This window comes from Leptodactylus fuscus, chromosome 9 (genome assembly GCF_031893055.1).
Source record: "Leptodactylus fuscus isolate aLepFus1 chromosome 9, aLepFus1.hap2, whole genome shotgun sequence".
NCBI classification, from domain to species: Eukaryota; Metazoa; Chordata; class Amphibia; order Anura; family Leptodactylidae; genus Leptodactylus; species Leptodactylus fuscus.
In genome coordinates this window covers 73,017,821-73,031,203 of record NC_134273.1, presented here as the reverse complement: position 1 = coordinate 73,031,203, position 13,383 = coordinate 73,017,821, and the positions used below count along the sequence as shown (strand labels likewise).

Genomic DNA, 13,383 nt, shown 5'->3' with positions numbered 1-13,383 from the left:
GTGGTTCATGTATATCTAAATACCATTTTCTCCATGGCGCATCAACCTATGTTACCTTCACAATAAATGTATTTGTTCATTCATCACTGAATCAAGAGTGTGGAGCAGATAATTTCTTTTTTGGATACTGACAGGGTCGGAGGACCCATTTTCTGCTTGCATCTCAATCCAATATAGGAGTGTGCTGTTCCACTGTTTTCTTACATGTGAACCAGGTGCTGGCTTGTCTGGTGATCGGGACCACCCCCTACTCCTCCTGGCTACTCTGGCAGTCAATAAAGTTTAGACAAATGCTGTTTTCATTAGTGATGACATCATGCACATGGTGGGTGTGGCTAACATCTAGCACAATCAATGGCATTTGATCAAGACCAGTAAGAACGTGATTGTAACAGAGATTGTGTCGCTCACGCATTTCTGCAAAAAGGTAGAAAACTTTAATTTGGTTTCAATAACAAAAATTTATTTTATTAGATTTTTGTCTATCTGTGTATCTAGTCTAGTGCTACATGGCGACTTTGGCTACAACTCCCATCACACCTCCAAAGATCCCCATGTTGCTTTGCTACTAATGTATGTGAATGATGGTACAGCATGACCCTTAGGAAGATCTGACTGCAACTTCTAGTAAAAAAAAAAATAATTGAACACTGATCAATATTTAGGTGACTATATTTGCAGTCGCACCGTCAGGGTTGGTAAGCGACTCCATTCACGTACATTAGTGAAAGAGACGCAGGTCAACACAGTGATCTTAGGCCCCCAATGCTTAGACCATCCCGTATTATGTAGCTAGGAATTAATTCATCTTTCTTATGTGATAAACCCCGGGAATTGTTGTAGAATACTCCCTCAATTTGCTATAGAACAATATTTGCTGTGTGATAAGTTTTGTTATTATATGAATGTAACTTTAAGAGGTGCGGAGATTACAGTTGCAAATATGGGAAAAAAGCATTGAAAATAAAACATGGGGGTTATTGTTTTACATTATAGTCGTTATGTTTTAAGTTTCTGTAAAATTTGTTTTATCTTCTGCATAGAATGCAAATTTTTTTTTTATTCTCTTAGAAAAATTGCATTTGTTCCAGTTTCTAGTCTTAGACGCAGAGCGTCACATGCACGGCATAAAAGAAGCAAGCCGTGAATTGTCTTTTTCCTAGTGACCTTACTCTGAAATTATACTGCTGGGCTCTACTGTTCAGGAAAGGGCAACATCCGACTCTTCACACTCAATATGTTCCATCTGTCACAGTTATTAGAAGCGCAATGGCCAAGATTGTACTCAGAGAATTGTGTCCTACAGTGAACATGCCATCTGAGCTTCGAACATGGACCCCCTGAGGTTTTACCAGCCTTTAAGGAGAGTCTATGACATAAAGGGCAACACCTACCAGACACACCACCATATGTGGTCCTGCTCCCTTCTCCAACTGCAGGCCATGGTGTTCCGTCTGCTTTGAGTCCCATCAGTCCTGAGACAGTATTAGTTGCAGTAACACCATCTGCATCACCTGCAACACAGAACATGGCGAAGTTTAACCCTTTAATATCACAGGAGGAAAACTTGCTGTTTTCTCTTTTAAAATAAGAATATATTCACATACGCTCAGCTTAATAATTCTACTGATTAAAAAAAATATTAATAATAATAATAATAATAATAATAATAATGATATTACAATCATTTACAGGGTTTGTATATACATGATCTTCTTGATCTTCCAATTTTACTACTTTTTGTTTAGAATTCTCAGAGTTGTGGTCACAAATTTCACAGCATTTGCATTTGATAAGATTTAAGCAAATCGCACTTGCGTGGTGTGAAAATAATAATAATCCACAACAGAAATTGACGTATAGAAGGGGCCACACGGTGGCTCAGTGGTTAGCACTGCAGCCTTGCAGCGCTGGAGTCCTGGGGTTCAAATCCCGCCAAGGGCAAAAAACCATCTGCAAGGAGTTTGTATGTTCTCCCCATGTTTGCATGGATTTCCATCCCATATTCCAAAAAAAAAAAAAAAGACATACTGATAGGGAAAAATGTACATTGTGAGCTCTATGTGGGGCTCACAATCTACATTTAAAAAAAAAAAAAAAAAAAAAAAAAAAAGAAATTGACGTATAGTAGGGATTTTATACCCTTAACCTGTCAATAGATCCTGTGGATTTTCAAAACAGATTTCACTCTTTGCAATGCATAGTACACATGTCCGATCTCAAGATTTTAGGTAGATAGTAGAGATGAACGAATCCAAACTCACGGAAAGGAATTTGATCCTAATTTCAGGAATTATTCGATTCGCATGGATTCTGGCTTTCCTCACACTTCGTGATAACGAATCGCACAGCTCTGATCGGGAGTTTTAACCCTTTGGATGCCACAGTCAAACATGACCGTGACATCCTAGGGGTTCCACCATACTACATGTCCCCCTTGAAAGCCCCCCACAGCGTAAGCGGCCACAAGAAAATGACCGCAGATATGCGCAGTCGGCTCTGTCCGAAGGTCAATGGCAGAGCCTACTGCGCATGACTAGAATTTTCAAGACCAGCACCGGAGGAAGACACGTTGAGAGGCCCGAATGCTCTACTCTGTATGGCATTCGGCCAATCAACGCTGGCCAATGAATTCTTATGGGCAAAAGTCAGTTCCCGTATATTGCAAGCTGACAGGGATCCCGACGAGATAGTGGCGTAATACAGGTACTGCTTCCCCTGCTGTCCCAGTTGCATTCCAGGGTGTTGGCATTATTTGCTGAAGTGTGATAATGGACTTGGTGACTCTCCTGAGTGGAAGTGTGGCTTCCCCTGAAACAAATAATTTTTCCCCATAGACTATAATGGGGTGCGATATTCGTTCGAATAGTCGAATTTTGAGGGGCTATTCGAAACAAATCTCGAATATTTCACTGTTCTCTCATTAATAATAATAATAATAATAATAATAATAATAATAATAATAATTAGCTATAAGCTCTGGTCTGAATTTCCATATCAAATAGCATTAGCATAAATTCTCATTATCACTTTATCAGGCTGTCTTTGGACATGATATTTCACATATCCACTACACAGTGTCAGAATTTTTTCCGTTACCTTCATGTGCAGCCATTGCAATCTGCACAACATCTGTGACGTTCGGGGTCAGCTTGGCAAAGAATGGAATTTTGACAGCTTGTCTTACCCAGCGGCAGATGTTGCGCACCAGTTCTGGATCCTGTTCAAATAGGTCAGATATGGAAAAGAAAAATTAGTAATTTGTCTAATCTAATGAAAACATGGAGCAATGAAGGAAAAAGAAAATCATCAACAGAGCTATTCTTGTAAACCAGTTAAATCAATAATTTAACTGCACCCATTGAAACAAACAGTGCAGATGCATTGTAAGCTTGTAATGTAATATAGTTCTTAAGAAATATCTAAATGAATACAAATGTAATTAGCACAGGAGGAATAAATCAGGCTACACTGAACAGCAAAAGGCAAGATTTACTGGAAATTATTTGTTAACAAATTTGTAGCAGATGTTGATGGTGAATGCCTTATACTGAACGGGAACCATAAAGGTAACCGTAGAGAAAATCAAAGAAGAATAGAGAATTGTTACTATTTGTTAATAATTGTATACTTGTCATATTAAGAGTAGAGATGAGCGAGTAGTACTCAATCGAGTAGGTATTCGATCGAATACTATGGTATTCGAAATACTCGTACTCGATCGTGTACCACTCGCTGTTCGAATGGAAAAGTTTGATGCAGAACCAGCATTGATTTGCCGAATGCTATACAGTCAGCCAATCAACGCTGGTTCTTCTCCTACCTTTAGAAGTCTTCTCTGTGCAGCTTCCCCGTGGCGTCTTCCGGCTTTGAATTCACTCTGCCAGGCATCGGGCCTGGGCAGAGCCGACTGCGCATGCCCGCTTGTAGTGCGGGCATGCGCAGTCGGCTCTGCCCAGGCCCGATGCCTGGCAGAGTGAATGAAGAGCCAGAAGATGCCGAGGGGACGCTGAACGGAGAAGACTTCTCGGAGGATCCAGCCCGACCCTCACTCGTGGACTTGGTAAGTGTAATTTGGTCAAACGTTGCCTACCCCTGAAAGGAGCATTTTCCCCCCATAGACTATAATAGGGTTCGATATTCGATTTGAGTAGTCGAATATTGAGGAGCTACTTGAAACGAATATCGAACCTCGGACATTTTACTGTTCGCTCATCTCTAGTATTTATCATTACACACATGATCCTTGTCATGGCCGTTGAATTTCATTTACAGACTATTTGCTGTTAGACTATACATCTAGCCTTAAATCACGTAAACGCTGATGGACTACAGAACCAGATCTAGCCCGTTGCGATCTCAGAGAAACCATTTAATGGCTAAGAACATTCATTCAGACTAATCTACAAAGTGGTTCTTCAAGTCGTGTTCCGTCAGATGTTCTACTTAGGATACTCGAGATATTGCTCATGCGGACAATTCCGAAGTTACACTTCCATTTCCAATTGCTGTATTTTTCCAGCCAATGAGCTTTAGGAGCTTTTTCGTAGTATCTGGGATAGCATACAAGAATAGTCAGGCTGTAGAAGCGATTTAGGAAGATTTTCTACATCATGACCACTCTTGTGTGACAAAGTAATCAGTATCTTCCATTGACTAGGATGGAGCATCTTATCCAGATGACTGTTAGACTACGCGCGGTTTTCGGAGTGTTTGCCCTGAGTGAGTGTAAGAAACTGTTACGAAAAATAATAGCTCATTAATTTTAATAGGTTTACATGGCCTGCAAAAATACAATCTAATTGTAGCATCTGTGCGGAACTTAAAATGGCTTTAAGTGCTCCGTCTTTCATTCTGCACTAGGAACCTGTGTAGATGCTAAATCAGAGACGTGATGTGACACTTTTAAAGCAGATTTGATTTTAACGAAGCAAAACCTTCGGGGAAACTCATGAATTTTGGCATTTTCCAACCAACATTTCCTTACTGAGAGATTCATATCAATGCAGGAATAGTGGATGAGATTTGGGAGACATTGTTAATCAGCTCCGAGCAGAGGCATGGCATCCAGATGGACAATGATGCTCAGGTATCCAGAGGTTGCTGAGATATAATCTTAGAAGTTGTACAGCCAAGCATGCGTGAAACTTGTCAAATAATTAACAAAAAGACGATCTTCCACTGAGTGGAGCTAAATGCAATTCAGGAAGCTGGCACTTGGATTTTGCAGCTGTCATATATATCCCATGTGTGGCCAGCTGGTGCTGGCAGAAATGCTGGTACAGACAAAAGATTATAACACAGGGGACATTCAAGACTGGCAGTTACATGAAAGCGACACGATGAAGAAAGTGTTTTAATTCATTAGGTTTGTGACCATGCTGTCCTTTGAAAATATTTAATAAGCGCCCAGACTTTTTTCTCTAATATCTTTCTTCCATTAATACCGTCGTGGCCAATTTTTCAGACTTCTAACCCCAAACAGTTAATTATTGGGGTCGATTTTTAAAACACTTTGTGCTCTGGTTTTGATCTATTTGTGCATTGGCAATAGATGCGACAGAATTATTAAGAGGGTCCAACCCCGCGGATAGATAGGTTAGGATCAACTCAATCAAACTGTGTTTTCCTCTTGTGAATCGCTGCCTCTTTTTCCAAGATTTATTCATTTCTGTCAATATGCATGTGAGCTTCATGGAGCAATGCAGCCTCCTTGTTGTTCCAAAGAGCACATTTGCATATTGACAAAAATGTTGATCTCTTAGCAATGGAGGCTCAGATTCACAAGGGGAAACTCAGTTTGATTCAGGTGAACTTAATCTATCTATCTGCAGGGTTCGGTTGATATTCTGGGTTCTGGGGACACTTACCTATCTATCCGGAAGGTTGGGTTGATATACTGGGTTCTAGTGACACTAACCTATCTATCCGGAAGATTGGGTTGATATACTGGGTTCTGGTGACACTAACCTATCTATCTGTAGAGTTGGGTTGATATACTGCATTCTGGTGACTCTAACCTATCTATCTGCAGGGTTGGGTTGATATACTGGATTATGGTGACACTAACCTATCTATCTGGAAGGTTGGGTTGATATACTGGTTCTGGTGACAGTAACCTATATATCTTCAGGGTTGGATTGATATACTGGTTCTGGTGACACTAACCTATCTATCTGCAGGGCTGGGATGATATGCTAGTTCTGATGACACTAACCTATCTATCTGCAGGTTGGGTTGATATACTGGGTTCTGGCAACAGGCATCCTTTAATAATTTGGGGCCTACCATGGATATGTCCTGTTCTCCAGAAAGTAAAACTATGTTAGTCAAGAATTGGTGCACATTTCCGGTGTAACTCATGCCTGTTTTCTGCTGCCTAAATTCCTGCCCTGTACTACAACCAGTCTTTTGAAAAATTGCAAGCAAGACATAAAATGGATATAAAAAAGAAAAGCCATAATTTGTGTGCATATAGCTATGCACAAGCAACCAAAAATGTGCTTTTCTTCCAGAAAACTGGTATTAAGAGAATGATAATCATCCCTATTGTCATTGTCTCTCCTTGTCTTTCCCCCTGGGCACAGGTCCATAAATTCTTAAATGTCAGGGTATGTGCATATTAGACCTGCAGAGTACAGGGGTATCATTCCTTATCCTTCCTATTGTTTGGATGTGTATATATGGCTTCCCGCTGGCTGTGCTGAGAATTGCAGCCTGTAAAGAGTGTTTCTAGCATGTTGTGATATTGTATTACAAGAGCTAGGTTCAGGATAGAGACATCTGCATGGCTACTTGTAATCCCACTTGATGAACATCCATTGTGTGCAGATAGACTCTCATGTGTAAGATGCTTTTTCCAGGAAATCAGGGTTTGAACACATCTGGACTCATGACCTCTATAATTGTAAGACTGAACATGCACAGTGAATATCTCATTCCTTTTTAAGCAATGGATATATACATGTAGGAATCCAGAAAGTAAATCTCATACAATGTGGAGTAGATGGATTGATTCTTCTGGTACAGTATTACACATGAAGCAAAATGTAATTGTCATTTCAAAGCTTAATAAATGGATAGGGCAAGTGATTTCCAGAAATTTTACAATACACTTCATTAACCCATTCATCCACTTTTTGATGTTAAAAGTGCAGAAATCCATACTCCAATAATACAGCTCCTGTGTATGGGGAAACTTTTAGCCTGATGTCTATGCAGCTAAAACCTGATGCACCTGATGAACCATGTACAAAAGCCTGATTCCTGCTCATATGTACTATGCTGAGTACCTAGATATCACAACCCCAACCCCATGGCCAGAGTTCCAGACTGTTTAGCGGCTGTAGCCTTCTTCCTCTCCTCCCTCTCCTCCCGCTTTCTCAAACTCAATATGGAGAAAACGGAGTTCATCATCTTCGCCCCACCCCGTATGGCCCCTCCACCTGACCCATCTATCAAAGTTAATGGAACCACAATTACCCCTGTGTCACGGGCCCGATGCGTTGGGGTAATCCTGGACTCTGACCTATCCTTCAAGTCATACGTTCAAACCCTCAACACTTCCTGCCGCCTCCAACTCAAGAACATCCACCGAATCCGCTCCTTCCTCACCCCTGAAACTACTAAGACACTTGTCCAGGCCCTCATAATCTCCCGCCTCGATTACTGCAACACCCTTCTCCATGGACTCCCAGCTATCAACCTCGCCCCCCTCCAGTCCAACTTAAATCATGCTGCTCGCTTAATTCACCTCTCCCCCCCATCTTCATCAGCTGCTCCCCTCAGCCAGTCCCTCCACTGGCTACCTATAGCCCAGCGAATTGAGTTCAAGCTACTACCGTTAACATACAAAGCCATCCACAACTTGTCCCCTCCATATATCTCTGAACTGACCCCCCGCTACCTGCCCACACGTAACCTCAGATCCTCCAATGACCTCTTACTCTTGCTCTCATCCGCTCCTCACAAAACCGTCTCCAAGATTTCTCCCATGCATCCCCCATACTCTGGAACTCCTTACCAAGACACATAAGACTGACCCCCACAATCACAGGCTTCAAGTAGGACATGAAGACTCACCTATTCAGGAAGGCCTACACCCCCCAATAACACTATCACCGCACTGCCATCTGTACAGTCTCCCCCTCACCTTCTGTCTCTACCCCCTTCCCTCATAGATTGTAAGCCCTTGCGGGCAGGGCGAACTACCCCACTGTGCCAGTCGGTCATTGTTAGTATTATATCTACCTATATATTTTGTGTACTGTATGTAACCCCCAAATGTAAAGCACCATGGAATTAATGGTGCTATATAAATAAAATAATAATAATAATAATAATAATAATAATAATAATAATAATAATAATAATAATAATAATAATAAATAGTCCCGCTGCAGCTCATTCATACACTTTATAAGAGTTTTCCCTGCTTATATTGAATAGCCAGTCAAACTGATCTTATCTGATAGACAGACACTCTTCTAAGTGTATACATTTTCTTTGCACTGGATACATTTTATTTGTAATATATAAGCAGGTTCCGAGAGCCCCAATTATTAACTTTGCAGAGCGCAACTGGCTGTAAGAAGTATGTGTCCTCTGTATATGACATTGCCGACTCTGCTCTACTCCGGCTGCAGTTTCATAGAGTAGAGTGGAGTTGGTCTTGTGAACGAAAATCAGAGCAGCAGAGAATACAGTGGAGACAAACTTCAGCCCTCCCCTACTGGTAATAAAAGGAGCTCTACAAGACCTGCTTAATACAAATGTAACAGAGATAACTCAAAGTTCTGCAACTGGTTAAACTGTGTAATATCTCATTACAGAAGACAATAAAAACAAACAATAAGTCATTGGGAAGACTTCCAATGACTTCTTAGTTTTAGTTGTCTTCATTGATAAAATATCACACTGCAGCTATTTAACCATTGCTGAAGTTTAGTTTAACTCAACTACATCTGTATACACTGTCTACCAATAAGTATTTGGGCACCCAGTAAAGTTCGGCGGAAATGAATTTATGGTCTCGTGGTTTTTCTCGTGGTATGGACTGGTACCCTTGGTCCCAGTGCATGGTAAACGCAACGCTGACACCTATTGCACTGTTTTAGACAGTGTACTTCCTACATTATGGCGGTTGTATGGGTCGGACCAATGTTACTTCCAGAATGACAACGCCAGCTGTCATTTAGCGAGGTCTACCATGTCTTGGTACAGTGACAATCAAATTAACGACTGGAGCCCAGACATGAACCCTATCAAGCATCTCTGAGACAAGTGGGATGGCCAAACTAAGGGGTGCAGCAGCCAACCAAAATCGGTGAAAGAACTTACCTGTCTTCTGTCGAATTTAATAAAATACCACTAGCCGTCATACAAGGACTTGTGGAAAGCATGCCCCGGAGGGTTGAGGCTGTAATTGCCGCTCGGACCACAGGTGTCCAAATACTTATTGGTAGACAGTGTATTACACATAAAGCACAAGCAGGGAAAGGAATGTACGGGTAAAGCTCTATTTTGTCTTGGTTAACTCCTTTGACCTAGAAAACCACTTTCCCGATCTACAACAAATATTTAAATCCGAAAATTTTAAGTTTACTCTTTTCTTATCGGAAACAAAATATCCGTTATTTAACACAACTCTAAGACCAGTAAAGTAATGCTCTTACTGTGTACTGTAAAGAATTGCTCCAGTATGTGCCATGATTAAACAATATTTCAAGTCTTTAGGTCATGCTGAGGTTACCAGCTAGAGGGCATAAGGGTTTGATGAGGTTTGTGTCGTACATAAAATTTTTTAAACCAGAGCATATAACTTCTTTAATATATGAGCGGAACAGTTACAGATGGCTTATTTTAGTAGTCACGTGGGAAAACGACTGGACCCATTACTGTAATAAATAGATACAAAATAACAGGTGAGAAATCATATACTAGCCCACGAGCAATAGCAATTTAAAAACACTAAAGTCTCCTTATTGTCTACTATTTCACATCGTGTTTTCAATAGTTATTATACAGCAAATACATTTTTAACACTATCATTTTGGGTGAGCTAAAAAACAAATAACTCTCACTTTTTCCAAAGAATTTTAAAAGCAAGGTAATAACGTATTAGAGGTGCATTATATTGGAAAATGGCAGGTTTACAAAATATCAGCAATTTTTCATTTATAGTGAAAAATTGTAATTATAACACAGCCAGATCCTTTGTGAAATGCTCTTTGTAATGCTCTCAAATAACACGTGTCAATGCCTTCATGTTTTCATGGAACATTAATGCAGATTTCAAAGTATTTATAGGTCATGTTTAATAATGTCTAAGTAATGTATGCTTTCTCCTGACATGAGGTTATGTATAGAATTGAAATGTTCTGATTCAGAAAGAATACATATCAATGCTTGTTATATACAATGCAGCTAAAAGACCAAAATGACTTCTATTAGACTTCTATTATCAAAACTGTGCTCCTGTTATGTGCAAAAGATTATCTTATAAAAGAGTAAGGCAGCTATGGGAAGTCAATGTCTCCGTGGTTGTCATCTTCTTTGGAGTGGATTAACAGGGGAGTAGCATACCAGCCAGGGACAGGGTTAGACTTGACAGGCTGGTTAGAAGGGCCAGCTCTGTTCTGGGGAGCCCTCTGGACTCAGTACAGGTGGTGGGTGACAGAGGGATACTGTTCATGGTGAGCTCCATGCTGGAGAACAACTCCCATCCCATGTAAGAGACCGTGATAGCACTGGGCAGTACCGTCAGTGACCGACTGCTTCACCCCAACTGTGAGAAGGAGCGCTATCGGAGGTCCTTCCTTCCAACTGCCAAAAATTGAAGGTATTGGCTTGGCCTCCCAATATTCCATATCCCAAACAGATTGTGAACTCGTGGAATGTTTGAAAAATAAGTCACGTACTTGAAGCCCCCACCTCACAACTCTGTCTCTGGCCTACTAATGACTCCCAGCATTTGGTAGAACACTTACACACTTGCCGACACAGACCATCATTGCTACTCCTAAGTGTCTTGATTGCATTGATTGCAAACATGTATGTACATGAAATATGGCAAATGTTATTGGTCTAACTTATCAACGATACCAAATCATCCCCCTTAGTTCTAATAGACAGCTAGTGTTGAGCAAACGTCTTGGCAAAAGTTTCATTGTGTTTCAGATTTGGCTGCTATGATGCCAAGATTAATTTTGGTCAAAATAATTGAATTCCAAATCTATAGTTAAACATTATAGTGACCCTAAATACTGCCCCCATGCACAGTGGGTCATACATGGGCTGCTATGCTGTATATCTGTATGGTGACTCTAATGAATATTTCTTAGTGCCGCAATACTGACTGCCCTAAGGGCAGACTGGGAAATATAAGATACCTCCAAGCACTGAAACAATTCCCGAAAAGGTTTGGAAACCAAAGTTTTTGAGAAAATTGGGTCAAATCTGGATTGTTCCAAACCACTTCTCCCATCTGTATTGACAGCACCAGGAGCACCAAGATATAAAAGAGGATAGTGCTGCTGGGGCTGGCAATTAGAGCAATAGGAAAATGGGGTGAATGGGGTTAGCATGCAAGACCCAAAGCACTTGCCAGCCTTGGGGCACTAGCGGCCTCATTTACATACAGCTATAAAGATACCAAGAGTAGCATCAAAGATATGTATGGAAATGTGTATAAATATCCTATTAAGTGCAGGCGGTGGAATATACTGATTGTTCAGGTGACATTTCCGATGAAATAGTAATAGATGAAATATAAGGACTGTATGGTTAAGCAGGCTTTTATATGATGAGAATGTTATCGGCAAATAATGACAAATACAGAGATAAATGTGGTAGCGTGCTATTAGACATTAGAGGCACCTGCGGAAGACAACTGCTCAGAAAGAAAAGTCTTCTTTGACTGACGCATTTAATGCTGACATAATTAAATTGGAAATGTCAGCTATTGCTGACCTCTATTGTTTCAGCATTTTTACTCTTTTCTGGAAAGAGCTATTCTCAAAATGAGTGCCCAGAGTTGAACCAATTATAAGCACTTGTCTCAGGAACTTCAGCTATCTTTACCCAATTCAGTTCAGAAAACTGTAAAATTAGAAATGGTTATTTCAAAATTTATCATAACAGTTTTGTACAGAGCTATCCTTTGTGGCTAAGCTGCCATAGCGTTACAATATTTAGGAATCACAATGTGGGCAATTTTACTGATAAGGTAGGTAAAGGATAAGAAGCTGTACATATGAAAAGAAGCAAACTATCATCTTAGAACAGGGGCGCTCACACTTTTTTTAGCATGTGAGCTACTTTATTAGCTGACCAAGGCAAAATATCTACTAGGGTGGGGCTGGGGCGGGCTTGTGGGCGGGGCTGGTGTGTCTGTGGGCAGGGCCAGACATGTGAGTGGGGTCGGCAGGTCGTGAATGCAGGAGACAGCGGCGTTCTGTGGCTGCCCAGGGATCCCCGGTGTCTGTTTGTTCACAGCGCAGGCAGAGAGTGATCTCTGAACACTGGTAGGCTGGGGCTGCGGCAGCCCCGCCTGCCAGTGTCCGGAGATGACTCTCAGCCTGCACTGTGAACAAACAGACACCGGGGATCTCTGCATCGACCCATACGTCCTTTGCGATCTACCAGTAGATCGTGATCGACGTATTGGGCACCCCTGCCTTAGAAGCTATAGCAGTTGACACGGACCTGCAGAGTCAAAGGTCTTGGTCATCTAGCCTGATACATAGGTTTCTCGAATCCCAATCGGCGATCGAGCAAATTCCACGATCGCGATCAGCTGTAGAATGATCGGTTATCGGATTTTAAAATCGATCCTGAAATCTCAAGATCGTCTCAACCCGAGCTGGGTAGAAGACAAGGACCAAAGGTCCGTAGTAGAAGAGGATCCGCGCTCACAGGCAGTAGGATAGAACATAAACTGGAGTTCCCAAAGTAGATTCTTTATTGAGATTAGTAGAGTAAAACATCACAACGCATTTCAGGCCAAACTGGGCCCTTTCTCAAGTGCAAGTACACAGGCCTACTTTGGGAACTCTGGTTTATGTTCTATCCTATAGCCAGAGATGTATGAGGGGGTAGGCTGTGTATGGCCTTTTATGTCAGCACTAAAATTTTAATCTCAGTTTGCTCGGCAAAGGGTAGTCAGAAAAAGAACTGCCAAAGGGGTGAGGCTGGTTAAAAATGAGGGAAGAGGTGGATTATCATGGCAGCAGAGTGAAGGGTGAATTGGAGGACAATGACCGTGTTTTCTGGGAGGCCACAGAGAAGGATGTGGCAGTAATGTAAGTGGGAGATGATGACATTGACTAGCATTTTTGTAGTATCAGGAGTGAATTTCATAAATGTTTTTGAGTTGAATGTTTG

General features: G+C 41.2%; 1 protein-coding gene across 1 annotated transcript in view; it reads right to left on the bottom strand.

Annotated features, from left to right (window-relative positions):
- Positions 1 to 13,383, bottom strand: part of DPYD (dihydropyrimidine dehydrogenase) — a 655,808-nt gene that overhangs the window by 157,399 nt on the left and 485,026 nt on the right. Inside the window, exons 17-18 of the mRNA XM_075286742.1 lie at positions 3,100 to 3,220; positions 1,395 to 1,514 (exon numbers count right to left, since the gene is read on the bottom strand). Of these exons, the coding sequence (XP_075142843.1) occupies positions 1,395 to 1,514; positions 3,100 to 3,220 (241 nt within the window). The remainder of the gene's footprint in view (positions 1 to 1,394; positions 1,515 to 3,099; positions 3,221 to 13,383) is intronic.